Here is a 16,592-nt window from a genome sequence, read left to right as displayed (position 1 = left end):
TCAGCTCAGTAATAAAGGCTCCACTGCAGCGATTAGGCCAAGACAAGGAACGAAAAGGCATTCACAATGGAAAAGAAAGAAAACCATCTCTATTAGCAGATGGCATGGTAACACGCATATAAAAAAATCCTCGTGAATATACAAAGGCTATTAAAGCTGATAAACAGACTCAGCAAAGTCGCAGGAAGCAAAACACACAAAAATCAGTAGTATTTGTATACACTCATGATGCACAATCCAATAATGAAATTAAGAAAAAAAAAGAATAAGATATTTGGGATAAATTTAACCTAAGAGGTGCGAGACAAGTACATCAAAAACCACGAAATGTTGCTGAAAGAAATTAAAGATTTAAATAAATGCAAAGAAACCTCATGTTCACGGATCAGAAGACTTAACATTATCAAGATGGCAATATTCCCCAAAGCAATCTAAAGATTCAAGGCAATCCCTATCAAAATCCCAATGGCTTTTTTCCCTTTTTTTTTTGCAGAAATGGTAAAGCTGATCTTCAAGTTTATATGGAATTCCAAGGGGCCCGGACTAGCTAACATAATCTTGAAAAAGAGCACAACTCAAATCGCTTCTTCATTCTGAACTTAGAACAAAATTACAGTAATCCAGACAGTGTGGTGCTGCCCTCAGAAGAGACATGCGGGGGGTGGTCGACGGGTTGGAACTGAACACTCCAGAAATAAATCCATACAACGGTGCTCAACTGGTTTTCAACAACAGTACGAGGACCATTCAACAGGAACAGAAAAGTTGCTTCAATAAACCGTGCTGGGAAGACTGGCTCTCCCCTCAGGAAAGAATGGAGTTGGATCCCTACCTCACACCACACACACACAAAAATTAAATCAAAATGCACCAATGACCTAACTATGAAAGCTAAAATTACAGAAACTTTTAGAGAAAAACACAGGAGGAAACCTTCCTGTTTCAGATCTGGCAGAGATTCTGAGACACTAAAAGCATGAGCAACAAAAGAAAAAACAGGTAACTGGATTTGATCAGAACCAAAAGCCTGTGTACATTAAAGGACACTGGAAGTGAAAAGACAACCTACAAAAAGGAGAAAAATTTTTAATAAGATGGGCAAAGGACAGACATTTCTCCAAAGAAGATACACAAAAGGCCAAAAGGCCTACAAGATGCTCAGTACCCTTAGTCGTCAGGGAAACGGAAATCCAAACCACAATGAGATACAACTTCGCAACGACACGGCCATAACTGAAAAACAGACCCAAACACCCCGTGTCGGCGACACTGCGGAGCACCCTGCTGGTGAGAACAGAAGATGGCGCAGCTGCGGTGAAACAGTCCGGCACTTCCTCAACAAGTGAAACAGTCACCGGTTGACTCGGCAATTCCGCTCCTAGGAACAGACTCCAAAGACCTGAAAACACGGACTCCAGCACACCCTCCCGCACGAACATTCACAGCAGCCTCACCCACAACCACCAAGAAGAAACCACCCAAATGTCCGCGAACGGATGGCGGGATATGCAAATTGTGGTCCATCTGCACAACGGAGAAGGACTCGGCCGTGAAAAGGAGCGTGATACCGACGCACGCTGTGCCGCGGGTGAACCCTCCAGCAGCCCGCTGAGCGAAGGCCAGATGCTAAGGCCACATGGTGTAGGATCCCCCGTGTCTGACCTGTGCAGAACAGGTGCAGACTCATGGCTGCCAGGGGCTAGGGGAGGAGGAATGGGGAGTGACTGCTCCCAGGGACAGGGTCTCCTTTGCGGTGATGAAAATGGTCTGGAACTAGACAGAAGTGCTGGCTGCACAACACTGTAAATGCACCAAATGCCGCTGAACTGTATCCTTTCATGGCATGTTTCATGTTATGTGAATTTTGCTTCAATTTCTAAGAAAGCCTTATGGAGAAAATACAATGGAAAGGATATGGAAAGCACAACCCAGCAGGCCTCAGGTCATGATGGTGGGGGGGCACGAGGCTGATGATGCAGCCTGCACCCTCGACCCCCCTACCCCAGACCCCTCCTCACCCTCTCTGCCCTCCGCCCCCAACCCTGCGGTCACTGGCAAGCCTCACACTGCCCGACAGGCACATTCCCACAGGGCACTGGTTACAGACAGGTCTCCTCCCAGCTGGCCCTCACCCCCCCAGACACCATCTGAAAGAGGAGGCCCCCCGCAGGATCTGCTCCAACAGGACGTGGAGGTGAGCCTGCACGGGTGCACGGGGGCCTAGGGGTGTCTGCGTGCTGTGTGGCTTCTGGGGGAAGCTAGCATGTCCCGGGCACAAATAAGCCCAGCCTGGTCTTCGGGGCCGCACTGAGAAACAGGGTCCCAGCTGAGAGGAAGGTGGCCCTCAGGCCAGGATGGGCCCTCTGTACTTACCAGGGACCGCTTGGCTTCAGGCAGGAACTGTCCAAACTCGGACAGCAGGTCCTCCTGGCCCCGGAAGAGGTTGGCTACCTCGGTAAACACTTCCTCTTCGGACATGCCTCGGAAAGGCCGCCCCTTCGTGCTCAGCTGCTCCTTCTGCCAATTCAGGAAAGGGAAAATGAGTAGTTAGCCAAGGATGGAGGCACCCCAGGCTGTTGACATTCAGGCATCCCACTGTGGAGGAGACCGAGGGATGACTCACAAAACAAAGAAGGGGCTGGCAGAGCCCATGCCTGCTATCACTAGGAGAAAGGAACCCAGTCCACCATCCTGCTAACAGCTTGGGGTGCCCTGCATGCTTCTGTCCTCATCCCACCCCACAACACAGCCTGAGCCCTGGCCAGGGATGGGGCTTACAAGGGAGTATAGAGGGGATGATGGCAGGGGCATAGTCATGGAATGGTCTGGCCTCAGTCCTTGCATGTCCTCAAACAGAGGCTGGGGAAGTACGAGGTCAGTACAAGGGCAAAGAAGGCCCTTTTTTGCGGACAGGGTGCAGGGAGTGTGGAGCTGGTGGTGGGCCTTGAAAGAAACAGGGTGACGGGGGAAGGAAAGGGAGTACTGGGAAAAGGGACCTGTCCACCCAGAGTCTGAAAGACCCCGAAAGTTGAAGGAAGATGGCCTAATCCAGAGCTTAAAGCACCAAGATGAGGACCAAAGGGGACCCGGGTCAGGAGGGCAGGAACTCAGGATGGAAGTCCCTGTCAACTTTAGAAGTCAGTCCCTGTCAGCTTCACACCCAAGAATGTGACAGAGCACGAGGTGGTGGAGCTGGGGCTCGAGCACACAGCTCAGGCTTCCCACTCCATGGCTGTAAAGGGAATGAGACGACCCATCAAGGGCCCTTAATATTGCCCTCCCCTTCCTCAGGTCCCCTGAAGCTGGCTGTCTACTCTGACCCCCAGGACTTTGCACAGGATGTTCCCAGCACTGAGAAAGTCTACCCTTTGTCTATACTCATCTGCCTGATGGCTCTGCCTGATTTCTTGGGACTTAAGCCAAAGCTGCCCTTCCTGACACCCTGCAGTCCCCAGTCAGGGCTGGCAATCTGGACAGACTTCTACACGCTTCCCCATCCATCTCTAATTCTCTTCCACCTCCAGAAAGAACGAAGCAGCAACCATTCATCTCTGCTGTCCCACTGCCTGGCAAGGAGCCCACTTGTAATCCACTTGTAATCAGCATCAACAGAGGGCTGCTGTGTTGTCAAAACACCGGCGAAGCCATCTTACAAAGAGAAGACCATCTTCTCAGGTTCTTTTTTAATCCCTGCACCCTGCGTTTCCTAGTACTTCCTGGGACGTAGGGGTGCCTCACGGAACAAATTAAAATCCTGACAAAACCGAACTCCAACAGGTATCTGGATGCCCGTGTTCACAGCAGCATTATTCCCAAGAGCCAAAATCACGGGAGCAACCCTGGTGCCCACCCGTGGAGGAAGAGATAAACACACGTGGTACATCCATGCCACAGAATGTTCTCCAGCCTTAAAAAGGACGGACGTTCTGGCCCAGGATACAGCATGGATGAACCCTGAGGACAACACAGTGAATGAAAGAATCCAGACACAAAGAGACAAGTACTGTATGATCCAACTTATAGGAGGTCCCTCGAGTTGTCAAATTCAGAGAGACGGGAAGTGGGATGGTGGGTGCCAGGGGCTGGGGGAGCTACTGTCTCATGGGGTGGAGTCTTGGTTTTGCACGATAAACAAGTTTTGGGGGTGGATGGTGGGGAAGGCTGCACAACGTGAAAGTACTTAATGCCATGGAATGGGACACTTAAAAAGGGTTAAAATGTACATTTTAGGTCATGTACAATTTATCACAGTAAAGAAAAAACAAACAGACTAAATAAAAAATGCATCGGAATTGTACAGGATTTCATGAATTCAGACCAGAAAATGTGAATGCCCCCGACGCACCCTGAAAGTGGGCTGGTGCCACCGGCACCCGGCCAGGGTCACATGGGCCTCTTACCTGGTAAGTGTGCAGTATCTCCAGGAATGACCTATAGATCTCTGGGTGGTCTAGAAAACGGGTCTTAATCTTGTTCACGTAGCTGATGGCGTTGTTGAACTCCACGGAATCCGACTCCAAGGGCACCTGGGGCTTGTCCTCCTTATACAGCATCTGCGGCTTGAAGTTCTCCGCACAGTCATTGTGGTTGTGCGCATTCTCCTGACAACAGCACGACAGTGAGTTACTGGCAGTCCTGACCCCGAGAACAGATGTGAGATGTGAGAAACGCTGGACAGAGCCCTGGTCCGTCTGGGAGCAAGCGGCACCCAGCAGAGAGCTAAGGTTTTTAATAAGATGCAGGAGAACGTTCTTTGTGGGGACCTGGAGGGAGGGAAGTTGGGGGGGGTGGTCACACCCACACATGGGCAGATAACGCCTCCCTCACCACACAGTGCATCTGCACTGTCCTGGGTGAGTCTCACCAGCCCACCTCCATCTGATCCAAGACCATTTAGTTCAAATGACACCCAACACCTTGAAAAATGAGCATGCGGTAGAAATACACGGCAAGTGGATTGTTTAATCCCCCTGGAGTGGAGTTTGGGGCTGCTGATAAAAACAGCTTTCCACACCTGCTGTCAGCAGTGCTGGGCAAGTGGGGACCCTGGAGGTGAGTGGGGCCACCACCGCCCAGGTTGTCTAGGACCATGGGACTCGCAGTGCTAAATCAGGGGTAGTCACCTGAGAGAAGAGACAGGCCCTGACTGGTCATTGTGCTTGCCCTCCCTCGGCAGTCTTTTCTAGCCACACAAAGACAGAAAACAGACACACACGTCTCTCTCCTAGACACCCCGAACTCTGATCTGGCGGGGGACAGACCCCACCCTCCCTGAAGGAGGGGGTGTTTCTAAACTGCAACTTCATGTGTGGTTCTAATGACTCCCTGCAAACCACAACTGGGCTGTCATGGGTGCCCCCCCACCCCCACCCCAGTATCCTGCGGGTCCCACGCACACAGGGGCTGGTTCTGGAGCAGGCCAGGGAACCCCCAGCACAGCTCCAGGGGTCTGTTAGAGGGCACCTTCTCAGCAAGTCTTCCAGAACGATCTGCGCCAAATCAAAATGGCCTCCATCTCCCAGCACGCCAAGCCCCTTTCTTGCTCCATCTTCCTCTGTGGCACGGGTCACCTTCTCACACACATATTTTATTTGTTTTCGTCTTGTCTACCCCTGACCAGACGGCAAATATCCACACTGTTCACTGCCATAGACCAGGTGCCCAGAACAGTGTTTGGAACGGAGTGGGCCCCAGCCACTGTTGGGAATCATCAGACGCACGGACGAAGGAACAAACAGTCTGGTGCTTCCGTCCGTGCTCGGAAGGCACGGGGCACCAAGTTCGGACCCGAAGGCTCCAGCAGGATGGGGAAGGGCGGGCACAAAGCAGCAGGGCCGTCATCAGGACAGACGTACTTGCTGGGCACACTTGCTCTTGTCGGGGTGGGTGTGTACTACTGTGCTCCGGCTGCAGTAAGGAAATACCATGGACTGGGCAGCTTACACAACAGAAATATATTTCCTCACAGTCCTGGAGGCTGAAGTCCAAGATCAAGGTTCAGCAGAGGTGGCTTGTGGGCAGCCATCTTGTGTGTCCTCACATGGTTGGAGGGTTGGGTCGGTCCATGTGTCCAAATGTCCTCTTCTTATAAGGACACCAGTCGGACTGGATCAGGGGACACACTAAGGGGCTCATTTACCTTAATGACCTCTGTGAAGGTCTCCAAAAACAATCACATTCTGAGTACTGAGGGTTAGGACTTCAACATATGAATTGGGACTGGGGGTGGTGGTTGGTGAGAGGACACAATTCAGCCTGAACTGTGGGTACTGAGACGTTCTAGAAAAATCTGAGGCAAGACAAGCAGAGACACAAAAGACCCACACCAGCTACAACTCTAAACAGCACCTCTCCCTGGCAGTGGGATACATCCTAAGGCCCTCTGGGGACTATCTTGCTGATTACCACATTCCTTCCAGGTGTGCTGGCCTGGCAGCAGAAGGAGCTAGGAGGAGCCAGGGAGAGGTGGGAGAGGGAGCAGCCCTGGGGTGGAGATTTGCTTCAGAGGAGGCTGAGAGCTCGTTGGAGCTCCCCACCCCTCCTCGGGGGGCACTTTCAAGCTCCGCATACCCCTTTCCCACACCCTGGACCAAGGCGCGGGGACAAGATGGAGAAGCCTCCGCACGGCCAGGGCTTGGCAACGAGGACCCGACGGTAATGGGGCAGCTGCTCTGGCCAGCAGCCTGGCGGTTCCTCCGTAAGTTAAACATAGTTACCACGTGACCCGGCAACTCCGCTTTCAGGTACGAACCCAAGAATCGCAAAGAGCCGTGCAAACGACTCAAACGGCTACTGGGAACGGATAAACACATGTGCAGCATCACTACGATGGAATATTCTTCAACTACAGAAAGGAACGTAGCTCGGACACAGGCTACAGTGAGGGTGAACCTTGACACCGTGACGCTGAGCGGAGGAGCCCAGACACAAGAAGTTACATACAATTCCACTGAAACGAAATGTCCAGAACAGGCAAGTCTACAGAGACAAAGTGGATTAGTGGTTGCCAGGGGCTGGTGGGAGAGGAGAACTGTGAGATACAGTTTCTTTCCGGGGTGATAACAATGTTCCGGGATTGAGGGGGGGATGGTTGTAAGATAACGTAAGTATGCGCAAACCCGCCGAATTATATATTTCAGTTACAAAAAATGAATTTATGTTACCATGAATCTCATCATAATTTAAAAACATTTTTAATATAATCTCTGGAATATGTAAAAACCACTCTCCATACAAATAGAAGCTGGCTTTGGCTCCTGGGCCAAACCCTGCTCTAAACCTTCCAGAATAATCCAGATTTTTCTCATCTGTGCCTGCCGGGAGTAGCTTCATTCAGGCATAATCTGGTGTAGTCCTACTAGACACCAGGGAGCAACCCTGCACAGACCACCCTCTGAGTGGCCGCAGCCCCACCTGGATGCATGTGAGACCCCTCATCAAAGAGCACATTCCAAACGCAGAGCAGCTTCCCTGCCGCCCCCCACTGCTCCCAGGCCCCCCTCACCCCAGCAGGTGCAGCCACTTTCACCCAGAGGCTGAGGCATCCTGGAATCTCCCTGCACTTCCCACTCTCACGGACTCCCTATCCCTGGGGCCACATCGCTGCCCACTGCCTGGATCACCAGGGACCCCTCCCTGGCCCCCAGATCCTCTCTTGCCCCCCAGTCCACTTCTGGCACCCCAGCCAGAGTAGCCTTTCTGGAACTCTCCCCGCTACACTCACCCCTGTACCCCCCCCACAACCTCGCAGGCTCCCTGGCTGTTTCTCAAGCACTCACTCATCACCTCAGGCCTTCAGACCCGGCCTGGGAAACCCCTGCCCCAAGACACAGGCAGGGTTCCGATCTTTCCCGTGGCCTCTGCCCTCAGCCCCTCAAGCCCTGCCCCCCTTCACTCACTAAAGTCCCTCATATCTCTCTCGTCTGTCTACATTTTTTTTTTTTTTTGACAGACAGAGATCACAAGTAGGCAGAGAGGCAGGCAGAGAGAGAGGAGGAAGCAGGCTCCCTGCTGAGCGGAGAGCCTGATATGGGGCTTGATCCCAGAACCCTGGGATCATGACCCGTGCCGAAGGCAGAGGCTTTAACCCACTGAGCCACCCAGGCGCCCCACTTCTACCTGTATCTCGAGGGTCCCTGCTTTGATGTGCGCATGCCCAAGAGCAGGGACTCTGGATAAACCCCGCCTGCAGCAGAAGAGGTGGTTGACACCTGCTCCGTGAGGGACTAAGACACAAATACAAGAGGCGACCCAACAGGGACACACTAAACTTCCAGATGACCCTCCCCATGGCAGGCCAGCCTCTGAATGTAAAGGGGTTACTTATCAGATGAGCTACGGGTTTAACCTTTACCTGTGTGCAAGCTGGCTGCTTCTGCAGCCGACCCTGAGGGGGCGGGCTCCCAGGAGGCAGGGGTGGCTCTGAACGGAACGCCGGAGCTGAGAGTCGTCACCTTCCCACCGACACACTGTGTCTTGCTCCTCCAACACTTGCCCTGCACCGCCCCGGAAGAGGGACACGGTTGTGAAGCAGCCAGACAAGGGTCCTGCCTGATCTGGACTCAGTCTGCCAGGCAAGCCAGATCAAGACACAGCAGGTTTTGAATTTCAAACCCTAGCTTTGCCATTTTACAATATACAAAACTGGGTGACACGAGAATGACTGGGGGTGGCAGCAGAGGGGTCTCTGTGGAGTGACGTTACAACTGAGGCCCGCTGACCAGCTCTAAGAGGATGCTGACTCAGCAGGCTGTAGCCCCAGCAAAGGGACATTCTTCCCACCATGCAGCCCTGGCCTTCCTGGGTGCACACGCCCCACATCATGGCACATGTCTGTCTGTCTTCCTCTTAGACTTGTGTTCTCAGTGAGGCTGATTCTGTCCCGCAGTGGGCACTTAGCGTTGTGTGGAGACACTTCTAGGTTGATACACGGTGGAGGGCAGAGGCCGGGGTTGCTGCTCAGCCCCATATAGGGCACAGGACAGCCCGCTCCAGAAAAGAACAATCTGGTCCCAAGGGCAACAGGGGCAACGCTGAGAAACCTGCACCAAGGGCTCCCCACAGCTGGGGACTCCCCTGACTTCTCTTCCTCTGCACCTCAGAGCTACTCCCTCCTTGCCTTGAGTTGATAGGACTCACGAGGACATGAGAAACGAAAAAAAAAAAAACATCGAAGGTGTACATCGAAACACAGAAGCTAGAAAAACCAGTAAAACAAAACAAAACAAAAGTCACTGGGGCGTGGCACGTAGGGAGCCCTGAGAAGTTCTCGGGCTACTGTGGCCTCTCCAAGGATTCCAGGCCATCTCATCTATGCCTGGCAGGAAGGAGTGCTGAAAGCAGGGCAGGAAAACCAGCAGGTCAGCTGACGTGGGCAGAAATGGAGTGGGCAGCAGGAAACAGGGGCCCTAGACGTCGTGGCTTCGGGGCTCTGGCAAGACCACATGGCTGTGTGGTGAAGTCAGGGGGAGACAGGGCTGGTCCCGTCTCACTGTGTCCACAGCATGTCTCCACGGAATGAGCACAACAGCAGGGGCCTTGTGGCTACTGACTGGAAAACGAGACTTCGGAGCAGTTTGCGTTGAGATCCAGCCCCGCAAGCTGAGTTACTCCGACAGCTGGGGACCGAGCAAGGCAATTTCCACAAGTGTCTCCAACCTCAGCTCTTTCTTAGGGAGCGATGGTCATGACCCACCTGTGTACAGACTCGACTCGTCCAAGCGTGGCCCTGGGCACCGCTGCCAAGGAGCCTGCTCTTCTTCCCAGTCGCTCCGGTTCCGCCGGTGAACCCCGCTAAGGCTGCTGATCTTCTGGAGCAATGAGCCCTACACCTGGATTGTGGTGCTCCACTTGTAAATGCGAAATGGAAGCAGCTCTTTGGAGGTCAGCAGCCACGCGCTTCCGATTTCCTTTTCAAAACCATGATGCTCTCCTTGGCTTTAATGAGGCAACATGCTGGTGGCGGAGCTTGCCTTGCATAGAGAGAAGGCAGAATTTACATGCAGGTCCCTCTCAGAGAGGGGGCGGTCACGGTCACACTGCCTCTGGCCATTCTCCTTCCAAGTTTGACTCCTGCATTGATAGGAAACTGCTATCTCCTTCATCAGAGGCCAAATGGACAGAACGCTTCCTGGGGTAGGCTTTTTTAATATTCCCCGCTAAAACCCAAAGCCCTGGAGCAGAGACAGAAGAGGCTGGAAAAGCTGGTTCACGGAGACCAGGGGCTCTCGATGGGGGCGATGTGGTTCCCAGGAGTCATCTGGCAATGCCTGGGGATGCATCCGGCTGTCAACGCGGGGCCAGGGCCTTGTGGGTGGAGTCAGGGATGCTGTACACATCTCCAGGCGCACTGGATAGCCGCCCCACCTCCAACAGCATTACGGCAACGGGGCCAAGGGAGAGGAAAGGCAGTGGCTACTCTGTAAGAGTAAAGCCCACACAGACTTCTGTGTTCTCAGGGGGTCTGGTGGGCTTGGGCAAGAAGGGACTGCAGGGACAGAGGAAGCAGCAAGCTGCCACCTGAGACAGAAGGAACCAAAGCCACAAGCCGAAGCTGAGCCAAAGACCCTGCTGGCAACGAAATGCGGCCCAGCAACGACAAAATGGCTATTCTCACATGCGTCTCAACTGCTTTATTGTGTGGCTGGTCCCTGGGATGATCAGAGAGACCCCACGCCCGAATCCGAGTGCGGCTTGCCTGGCGCGCTCCCAGGGAGAGCATCTGGGTAAGAGCCTGGTGACGGTGGGTGGTTATTTTGACAGGACATAGGACTGTTAGGACAATGCCCCCCAGACACAAACAACCACATCCACTCTTGATCTGAATCCTCCAAAGGGACTGGTGTGGGGTAAACAGGGGGCTGGGTAGGGACTCTGATCTATTTTGACCTGCGTTAGAAGCGAGCACCGTGTCTAGACAAAGACTGGATCTTTGCTGCCTTTCCGGCAGTAAGACACAGGCGGGCCGCCTGAGCTGGGTGACTGAGTACCACGGCTGAAGTGCCAGAACCATCCCTCAGCCCGCCAGAGCGGCGTACCTGGCTAGACAGAGGCGACTGCATGTTTAACTTGCCGTTCTTGGGAATGTCTATTCTGTACCCGAGGGGAAGGAAGGCGTTGAATCCAACAATGAGGTCAGGGTGTTCGTGGAAGAGCTGCGACACACGTCGGATGACTCCAGGTGTATCGATGCTGGAAGAAAAAAGAGGGAGAGTGGGAGGAAGTGTCCTGGGGAGCACATGGAAAGCCAAATCTACTCCCAACTCGCTTGACAGTGCCACCTAATGAGCTTCTTGAAGGACAACAAAGCACCCTGCAACGTGACCAGTGTGATTCAGCCAGTGTGTCATCTACTTCCACAGCTGCCAAGCTCGGGCTCCCTGTGCCTTCCTAGCGAGAACCACAGGACATTTGCATGACACATCTCCCCCAAACACTCCAAGCACACACACACTCAGTTCTGAAAATGCCAGGAGACCAAGGGAAAGTCCAGGACTCCAAGTAGCGGCAGGAGGCCCTCTAAGCAAGGTGATGAACTATGACACAGGCGTTAATCCCAGCAAGTGACAGCAAGGCATAAATACCAAAGGCCCTGCAAGCAGGGGCTGCACAACAATGCCATTGGTCTCCCTTATGGCTGTAGGGGGGACCCCTCTCAAGGCTTTAGCTTGTCTCTCCTGGAAGGAAAGGCAGGCCAGCCCTGCCACGTTTCCTCAGAGTGGGGAAAGCAGCCTGGTTGGGGATGTGACCACTGAGAATCTAAGAGTCAGAGTGCCCATGTTCTAGTCCTGACTGCCCCTAAGATTGGTCTGGGCAAGCAGCTGGCCCACTCTAAGCCTAAGTAAGCCTCCTGTCAGAGGATGGCATGATCTCCTGGTCCCCCACCTAGTTCTAACCCTCCTGTGTGCCTACAAAATCAGCCAATGTGTTTTAAACCCCTTCTATGTGCCAGGCCCCTTACAGAGCATTTTATGCGCATTACTGTCTAACAGGCCGGGCACTAGGGTGCCACTGGGTGAGGCACTCACCTTGCTGACAAGATTTAAGGGGGAGAGAGCGCCAAAACACTCAATACTCAAGACAAATAACATTGTGGTATAGTGCTTAAAAAAATTAAAATTAATTTTAAAAGATCCTTGGTGAACAAAATTCCTTTATTATCATTTTGAGTAAAGACAGAACCAGACTCTCTTGCTTGCGGACTTCTCTCTCTCTCTTGCTCTCTCCTCACCCCATCCCTGCTCTCCTTCCAGGAATCCCCACAACAGCTCCACAGGGGGGTACTCTCCACTCCCGTTTTTCAGAAAGAACTGAGGCTCTGAGAGGTTCCACGACCTGCGCAAGGTCACCCGACTGGGGCGGAGAAGCAGCCGGGATGGTGGGTTCCCACTCCGCTCTGCCGGATCGCGGCCCAGGGCGGCCCCCCCGGGGTGAGGAGGGGTCCCGCGGGTACCTCTGGCTTTTGAACTCCTTCATGATCTCCAGGAAGCCGTTGTAGGTGGCAGGGTCGCTGCCGAAGCGGATCTTCACCTGGTCCAGGTAGGTGAGGGCGTCCTCCACCTGCGGGGAGGGGGAGGGTCCTGATGGGCGGGGGTCGGCGGAGGAGAGGACGGAGGACAAGGGTCCCTGGCGGGGAGGGGAACGGGCCGAGCCTCCGAGGAGCTGAGGTAAGGGGTCAGGGGTCTGGGGTCCGGGGCCGTGCGGAGTGGAGGCCGAGGCGGGGCCGGGCGGGGCCCGGGCGAGGGGCATCGGCCCCGGGGCCAGACGACAGGGTTCCCAAGGGAGAGTGGGGGCAGCACTCACGTGCACCGGCAGTTTCTCGTGGCCCGCGGAGCCCGAGCGACCCCAGCGGGCGCCGCTCAACCCCCGGCCCGCGGGGCCACCGCCGCTGCCACCGCCGCCGCCACCGCCGCTGCCGCCGCCAGCGTGCGCCATGTTGGAAGTCGGAGCCGCGGCCCGCCCCGCCCCCGCTCGAGGGCCGGCGGCGCACGCGCAGGCTCCGCCCCAGATGGGGCGGGGCTTGATGATGCCGCGAGGGGCGTGACTCCTTGAAGGACTTGCTCTGGGATCTTACTCCCAAAATTGAAATGCTAACCAATTCCTTATATAGTGCAACTGAGCAAACCGAGACCTGCCCTTTGCTTTTGCCCAGCTCCACTAGCGATCTAATAACAGTCTTCACAGTTTTAAAAGATAGAAAAATTTCAAAAGAGAAGACTACTTCGTGACACGTGAAATCTCTGAAATTCAAATTTCGGTGTCTGTAAAATAATACTGGAACACAGCCGCACCCACCTGTGTACCTATCATCTGTGGCTACTTTTGCACTATGAGAGCAAGGTGAGTAGCTGTGACAGATCCTAAGATGTGCAGACCCTGATGTATTTACCGAAAAATATTTGTGGATCCCTGGTTTATAGGGTTGATCTGACAACGGGCCAGGGGCACACAGCACTACAGAGGGCCTTGCCAAGTGCACTTTTTGCTAACTGGCTCTAGACTTAGTTCCCTTCTCCTATCTTCACTTCCTTAGCCCTGATCACATCATTTCCCCAGTGGACCAGTTCAGGAGCCTCTTAAGAAGAAAAATTACTAAATTTCTCAAATACTTACAGCCCATTGACAAGTCCTTGAAACAGGCAGAGTGAACTTCCTCTAGGGACTCACCTGCCTCACTGTTACTACTTTGTTAAGGGCAAAGAGCAATCTTAGCCTGATCCCCAGGATCCTGTAAGTCTACTTTAACATATAAAAATTCCTTTGGAAACTTCCTTTATCTTTAACCCCCAAGATACATGTAGGCAATCCTCCCAAGCATATGACCCACCAATATACATCTGATGGGTCTCATGACTCAGATTCTATTAGATGTAATAAGACTTTCCCAGCAATAGCCAGCCCCCTCAAGGTCCTGGAAAACTTGCTTCCAAAAATTCATTAGAGACTTACGCTATCCCTAACCCCTCCCAACCTGGAAGTATGTAATCAGCCACTCCTCCTGGCCCGGAGGGCAGCTCTTTCTGCCCATGGGTCCCGCCCCATGCTTTAATAAACTCATCTGTTTTGCACCAAAGCTGTCTCAACAATTATTTCTTGGGAGAGGGAGAAGCAGGCTCCCTTGTGTCCCCTCTCTCACTATCTCTCTCTCTCTCTCTCTCTCTGTGTCAAATAAATAAATAAATAAAATCTTAAAAAAAAAAAAAAAGAATTCTTTCTTGAACCCTAACATCTTTCCCACATCAGCAAGAACCTGGCCCTTACAAACCTTTTCTTATGGAATTTTCCACCTACCCTCTCTGCCTGCCCAGCCTGACTGCTCCCTGGCCCCATGGGCCAGCACACACCATTTCCCTTGTCAGAAGCTCTGTCCTATGCACTCTTCAAAGCACAACTTAATTTACTCCCCCCACCCTTGCCGCCATCCCCAGTACATCACTTTCTTCTTCTTCTTCTTCTTCTTTTTTTTTTTTTAAGGTTTTATTTATTTATTTGACAGAGAGACACAGTGAGAGAGGGAACACAAGCAGGGGGAGTGTGAGAGGAAGAAGCAGGCCTCCCAGTGATCAGGGAGCCCCGATGTGGGACTCGATCCCAGCACCCTGGGATCAGGACCAGAGCCAAAGGCAGACGCCCAAGGACTGAGCCACCCAGGCGTCCCACCCCCATCACCTCCTTTTTGTGCTTCAACTCTAACACAGATTCCTGATATAGAGCCACAACCGTGAACATTTATCAAATGAATGAACTTTCACACAATGACCAAATGGCATTTCTTTTTTATATGTGAGGAAGCGCGGGAAAGCTAAGAATACCTTGGCAGGGAGTACAACGCTTGCCAAGCCCTGTGTCAGGATTGGAATGGTGAACAAAACAGGCAAGACTTTTGCCCTCATAGAGGTCTCAGTGTTTTCAGAAAGATAGGGATCAAATAGTCACACACACAAAATGCAGTTTGAACTGTAATAGATCCTTCAAGGAAAAGATGTAAGTATTAACACGTACTTTGTTCCAGTTACTGTGGCTGAGTACCAAACCACCCCAAGATTTAGAGGATTGAAACGACAACATTTATTTGCCCTGCAATCTGCAATTTGAGCACTTGGGCAGGGAAAACTCATGGCTCTGGTCGCTGGGTAGTTGGAAGGCTGGGGCTGGAATCTTCTGAGGGTTTGCTCCCTCACACATCTTGTCAGTTGCTGCTGGTTGTAGATTGAAACCCATACCACGGCTGTTCCCAGGAATACCTCCCGGCAGGCACCACATGCAGCCTTGTAGCGGGAGAGTGAGGTTCTTGTCTCACGGAGTCGAAGAATGAGTCTCACTGACAAAGGAGGGTGAGCAAAGCAATCGAGTTTTATGAAGCAAAGATACAGAAAAAGCTCTCAAGAGCGAGAGGGGTTCCGGTAGGGTTGCCAGTGAGGGCTTTTCATCTCTGGCCTTTTATTAGGACTCGACCAGGAATCTTGCCAGTGGTTAGTTACGTCAGTGGGTCTGGAACCAGACATGACACTTATACATTGTATGAGAGTCTTTGTTTCTTATGACATCTGGGATCTATAGATCTATTTTGCTAGGTCTGGTTAATCTTCATTGTTAACGTCTCCTTTGAGGCCTGATCATTTTTCCTGGTTAATTTCTATTTTCTGTGGTTACAGTGTAATTACTAGAAAAACAAGTTACCCCTAGCAGTTGGGATAAGGGTTCTGGTTTTTCTTCCTTATCTCTATTTTTGTTCTGTCCCAGTGTCTGGATACCTGAAACACCCTCAGAACCTAATTGGGACCCTTAGTCTTTCCGTACCTGAAGTCCCTTCCTTTCCCTTTTCAGCCTGAGCATCGTGGCAGCTGAGTTCTAAGAACGACTGTCCTGAGAGAACCTGGGTCATTGTCCTGATCCAGCCTCAGAAGTCGAATTTCCATGGTAGTCTTTCCATAGTGGCTGTTACAAAGTCCCTCCCAAATTCAGGGCATCTGGGTAGCTCAGTTGGTTAAGTCTGTTCTTGGTTTTGGGGCACCTGGGTGGCTCAGTGGGTTAAGCCTCTCCCTTTGGCTCAGGTCATGATCTCAGGGTCCTGGGTTCGAGCCCTGCATTGGGCTCTCTGCTCAGCGGGGAGCCTGCTTTACTCTCTCTCTCTCTGCCTTCCTCTCTGCCTACTTGTGATTTCTCTCTCAAATAAATAAATAAAATCTTTTAAAAAAAAGTCTATTCTTGGTTTTTACTCAGGTCGTGAACTCAGGGTCGTGAGATCGCACCTCACATTGGGCTCCACACTCAGCACGCAGTTTAAGTGAGATCCTCTCTCCCTCTCCTTGTACCTCCTGCTTGTGCTCTCTCTCTCTCTCTCAAATAAATAAATTAAAAAAAAAAAGATTTTGTTTATTTGACAGACAGAAATCACAAGTGGGCAGAGAGGCAGGCAGAGAAAGAGAGGGAAGCAGGTTCCCTGCTGAGCACAGAGCCCCATGCAGGGCTCAATTCCAGGACCCTGGGATCATGACCTGAGCTGAAGGCAGAGGCTTAACCCACTGAGCCACCCAGGTGCCCCTCAAATAAATAAATCTTAAAAAAATAAAATGTCCCTCCCAAGTTCAAAA

At 52.4% G+C, this 16,592-nt stretch overlaps 1 protein-coding gene across 2 annotated transcripts in view; it reads right to left on the bottom strand.

Annotated features, from left to right (window-relative positions):
* The window catches only part of SIN3B (SIN3 transcription regulator family member B), a 33,269-nt gene extending 20,328 nt beyond the window's left edge, over positions 1-12,941 (bottom strand). For both annotated transcript variants that reach the window (XM_032867569.1, XM_032867570.1), the window contains exons 1-5: positions 12,802-12,941; positions 12,452-12,558; positions 11,037-11,190; positions 4,401-4,601; positions 2,374-2,517 (exon numbers count right to left, since the gene is read on the bottom strand). In XM_032867569.1, the coding sequence (XP_032723460.1) occupies positions 2,374-2,517; positions 4,401-4,601; positions 11,037-11,190; positions 12,452-12,558; positions 12,802-12,933 (738 nt within the window). In that variant the 5' untranslated portion in view covers positions 12,934-12,941. The remainder of the gene's footprint in view (positions 1-2,373; positions 2,518-4,400; positions 4,602-11,036; positions 11,191-12,451; positions 12,559-12,801) is intronic.
* Positions 12,942-16,592: the final 3,651 nt, after the last annotated feature.

The sequence above is a fragment of the Lontra canadensis genome, unplaced genomic scaffold (assembly GCF_010015895.1).
Source record: "Lontra canadensis isolate GAN:19392208 unplaced genomic scaffold, GSC_riverotter_1.0 scaffold35, whole genome shotgun sequence".
Classification (NCBI taxonomy): Eukaryota; Metazoa; Chordata; class Mammalia; order Carnivora; family Mustelidae; genus Lontra; species Lontra canadensis.
This window is presented reverse-complemented; position numbering and strand designations above follow the sequence as displayed.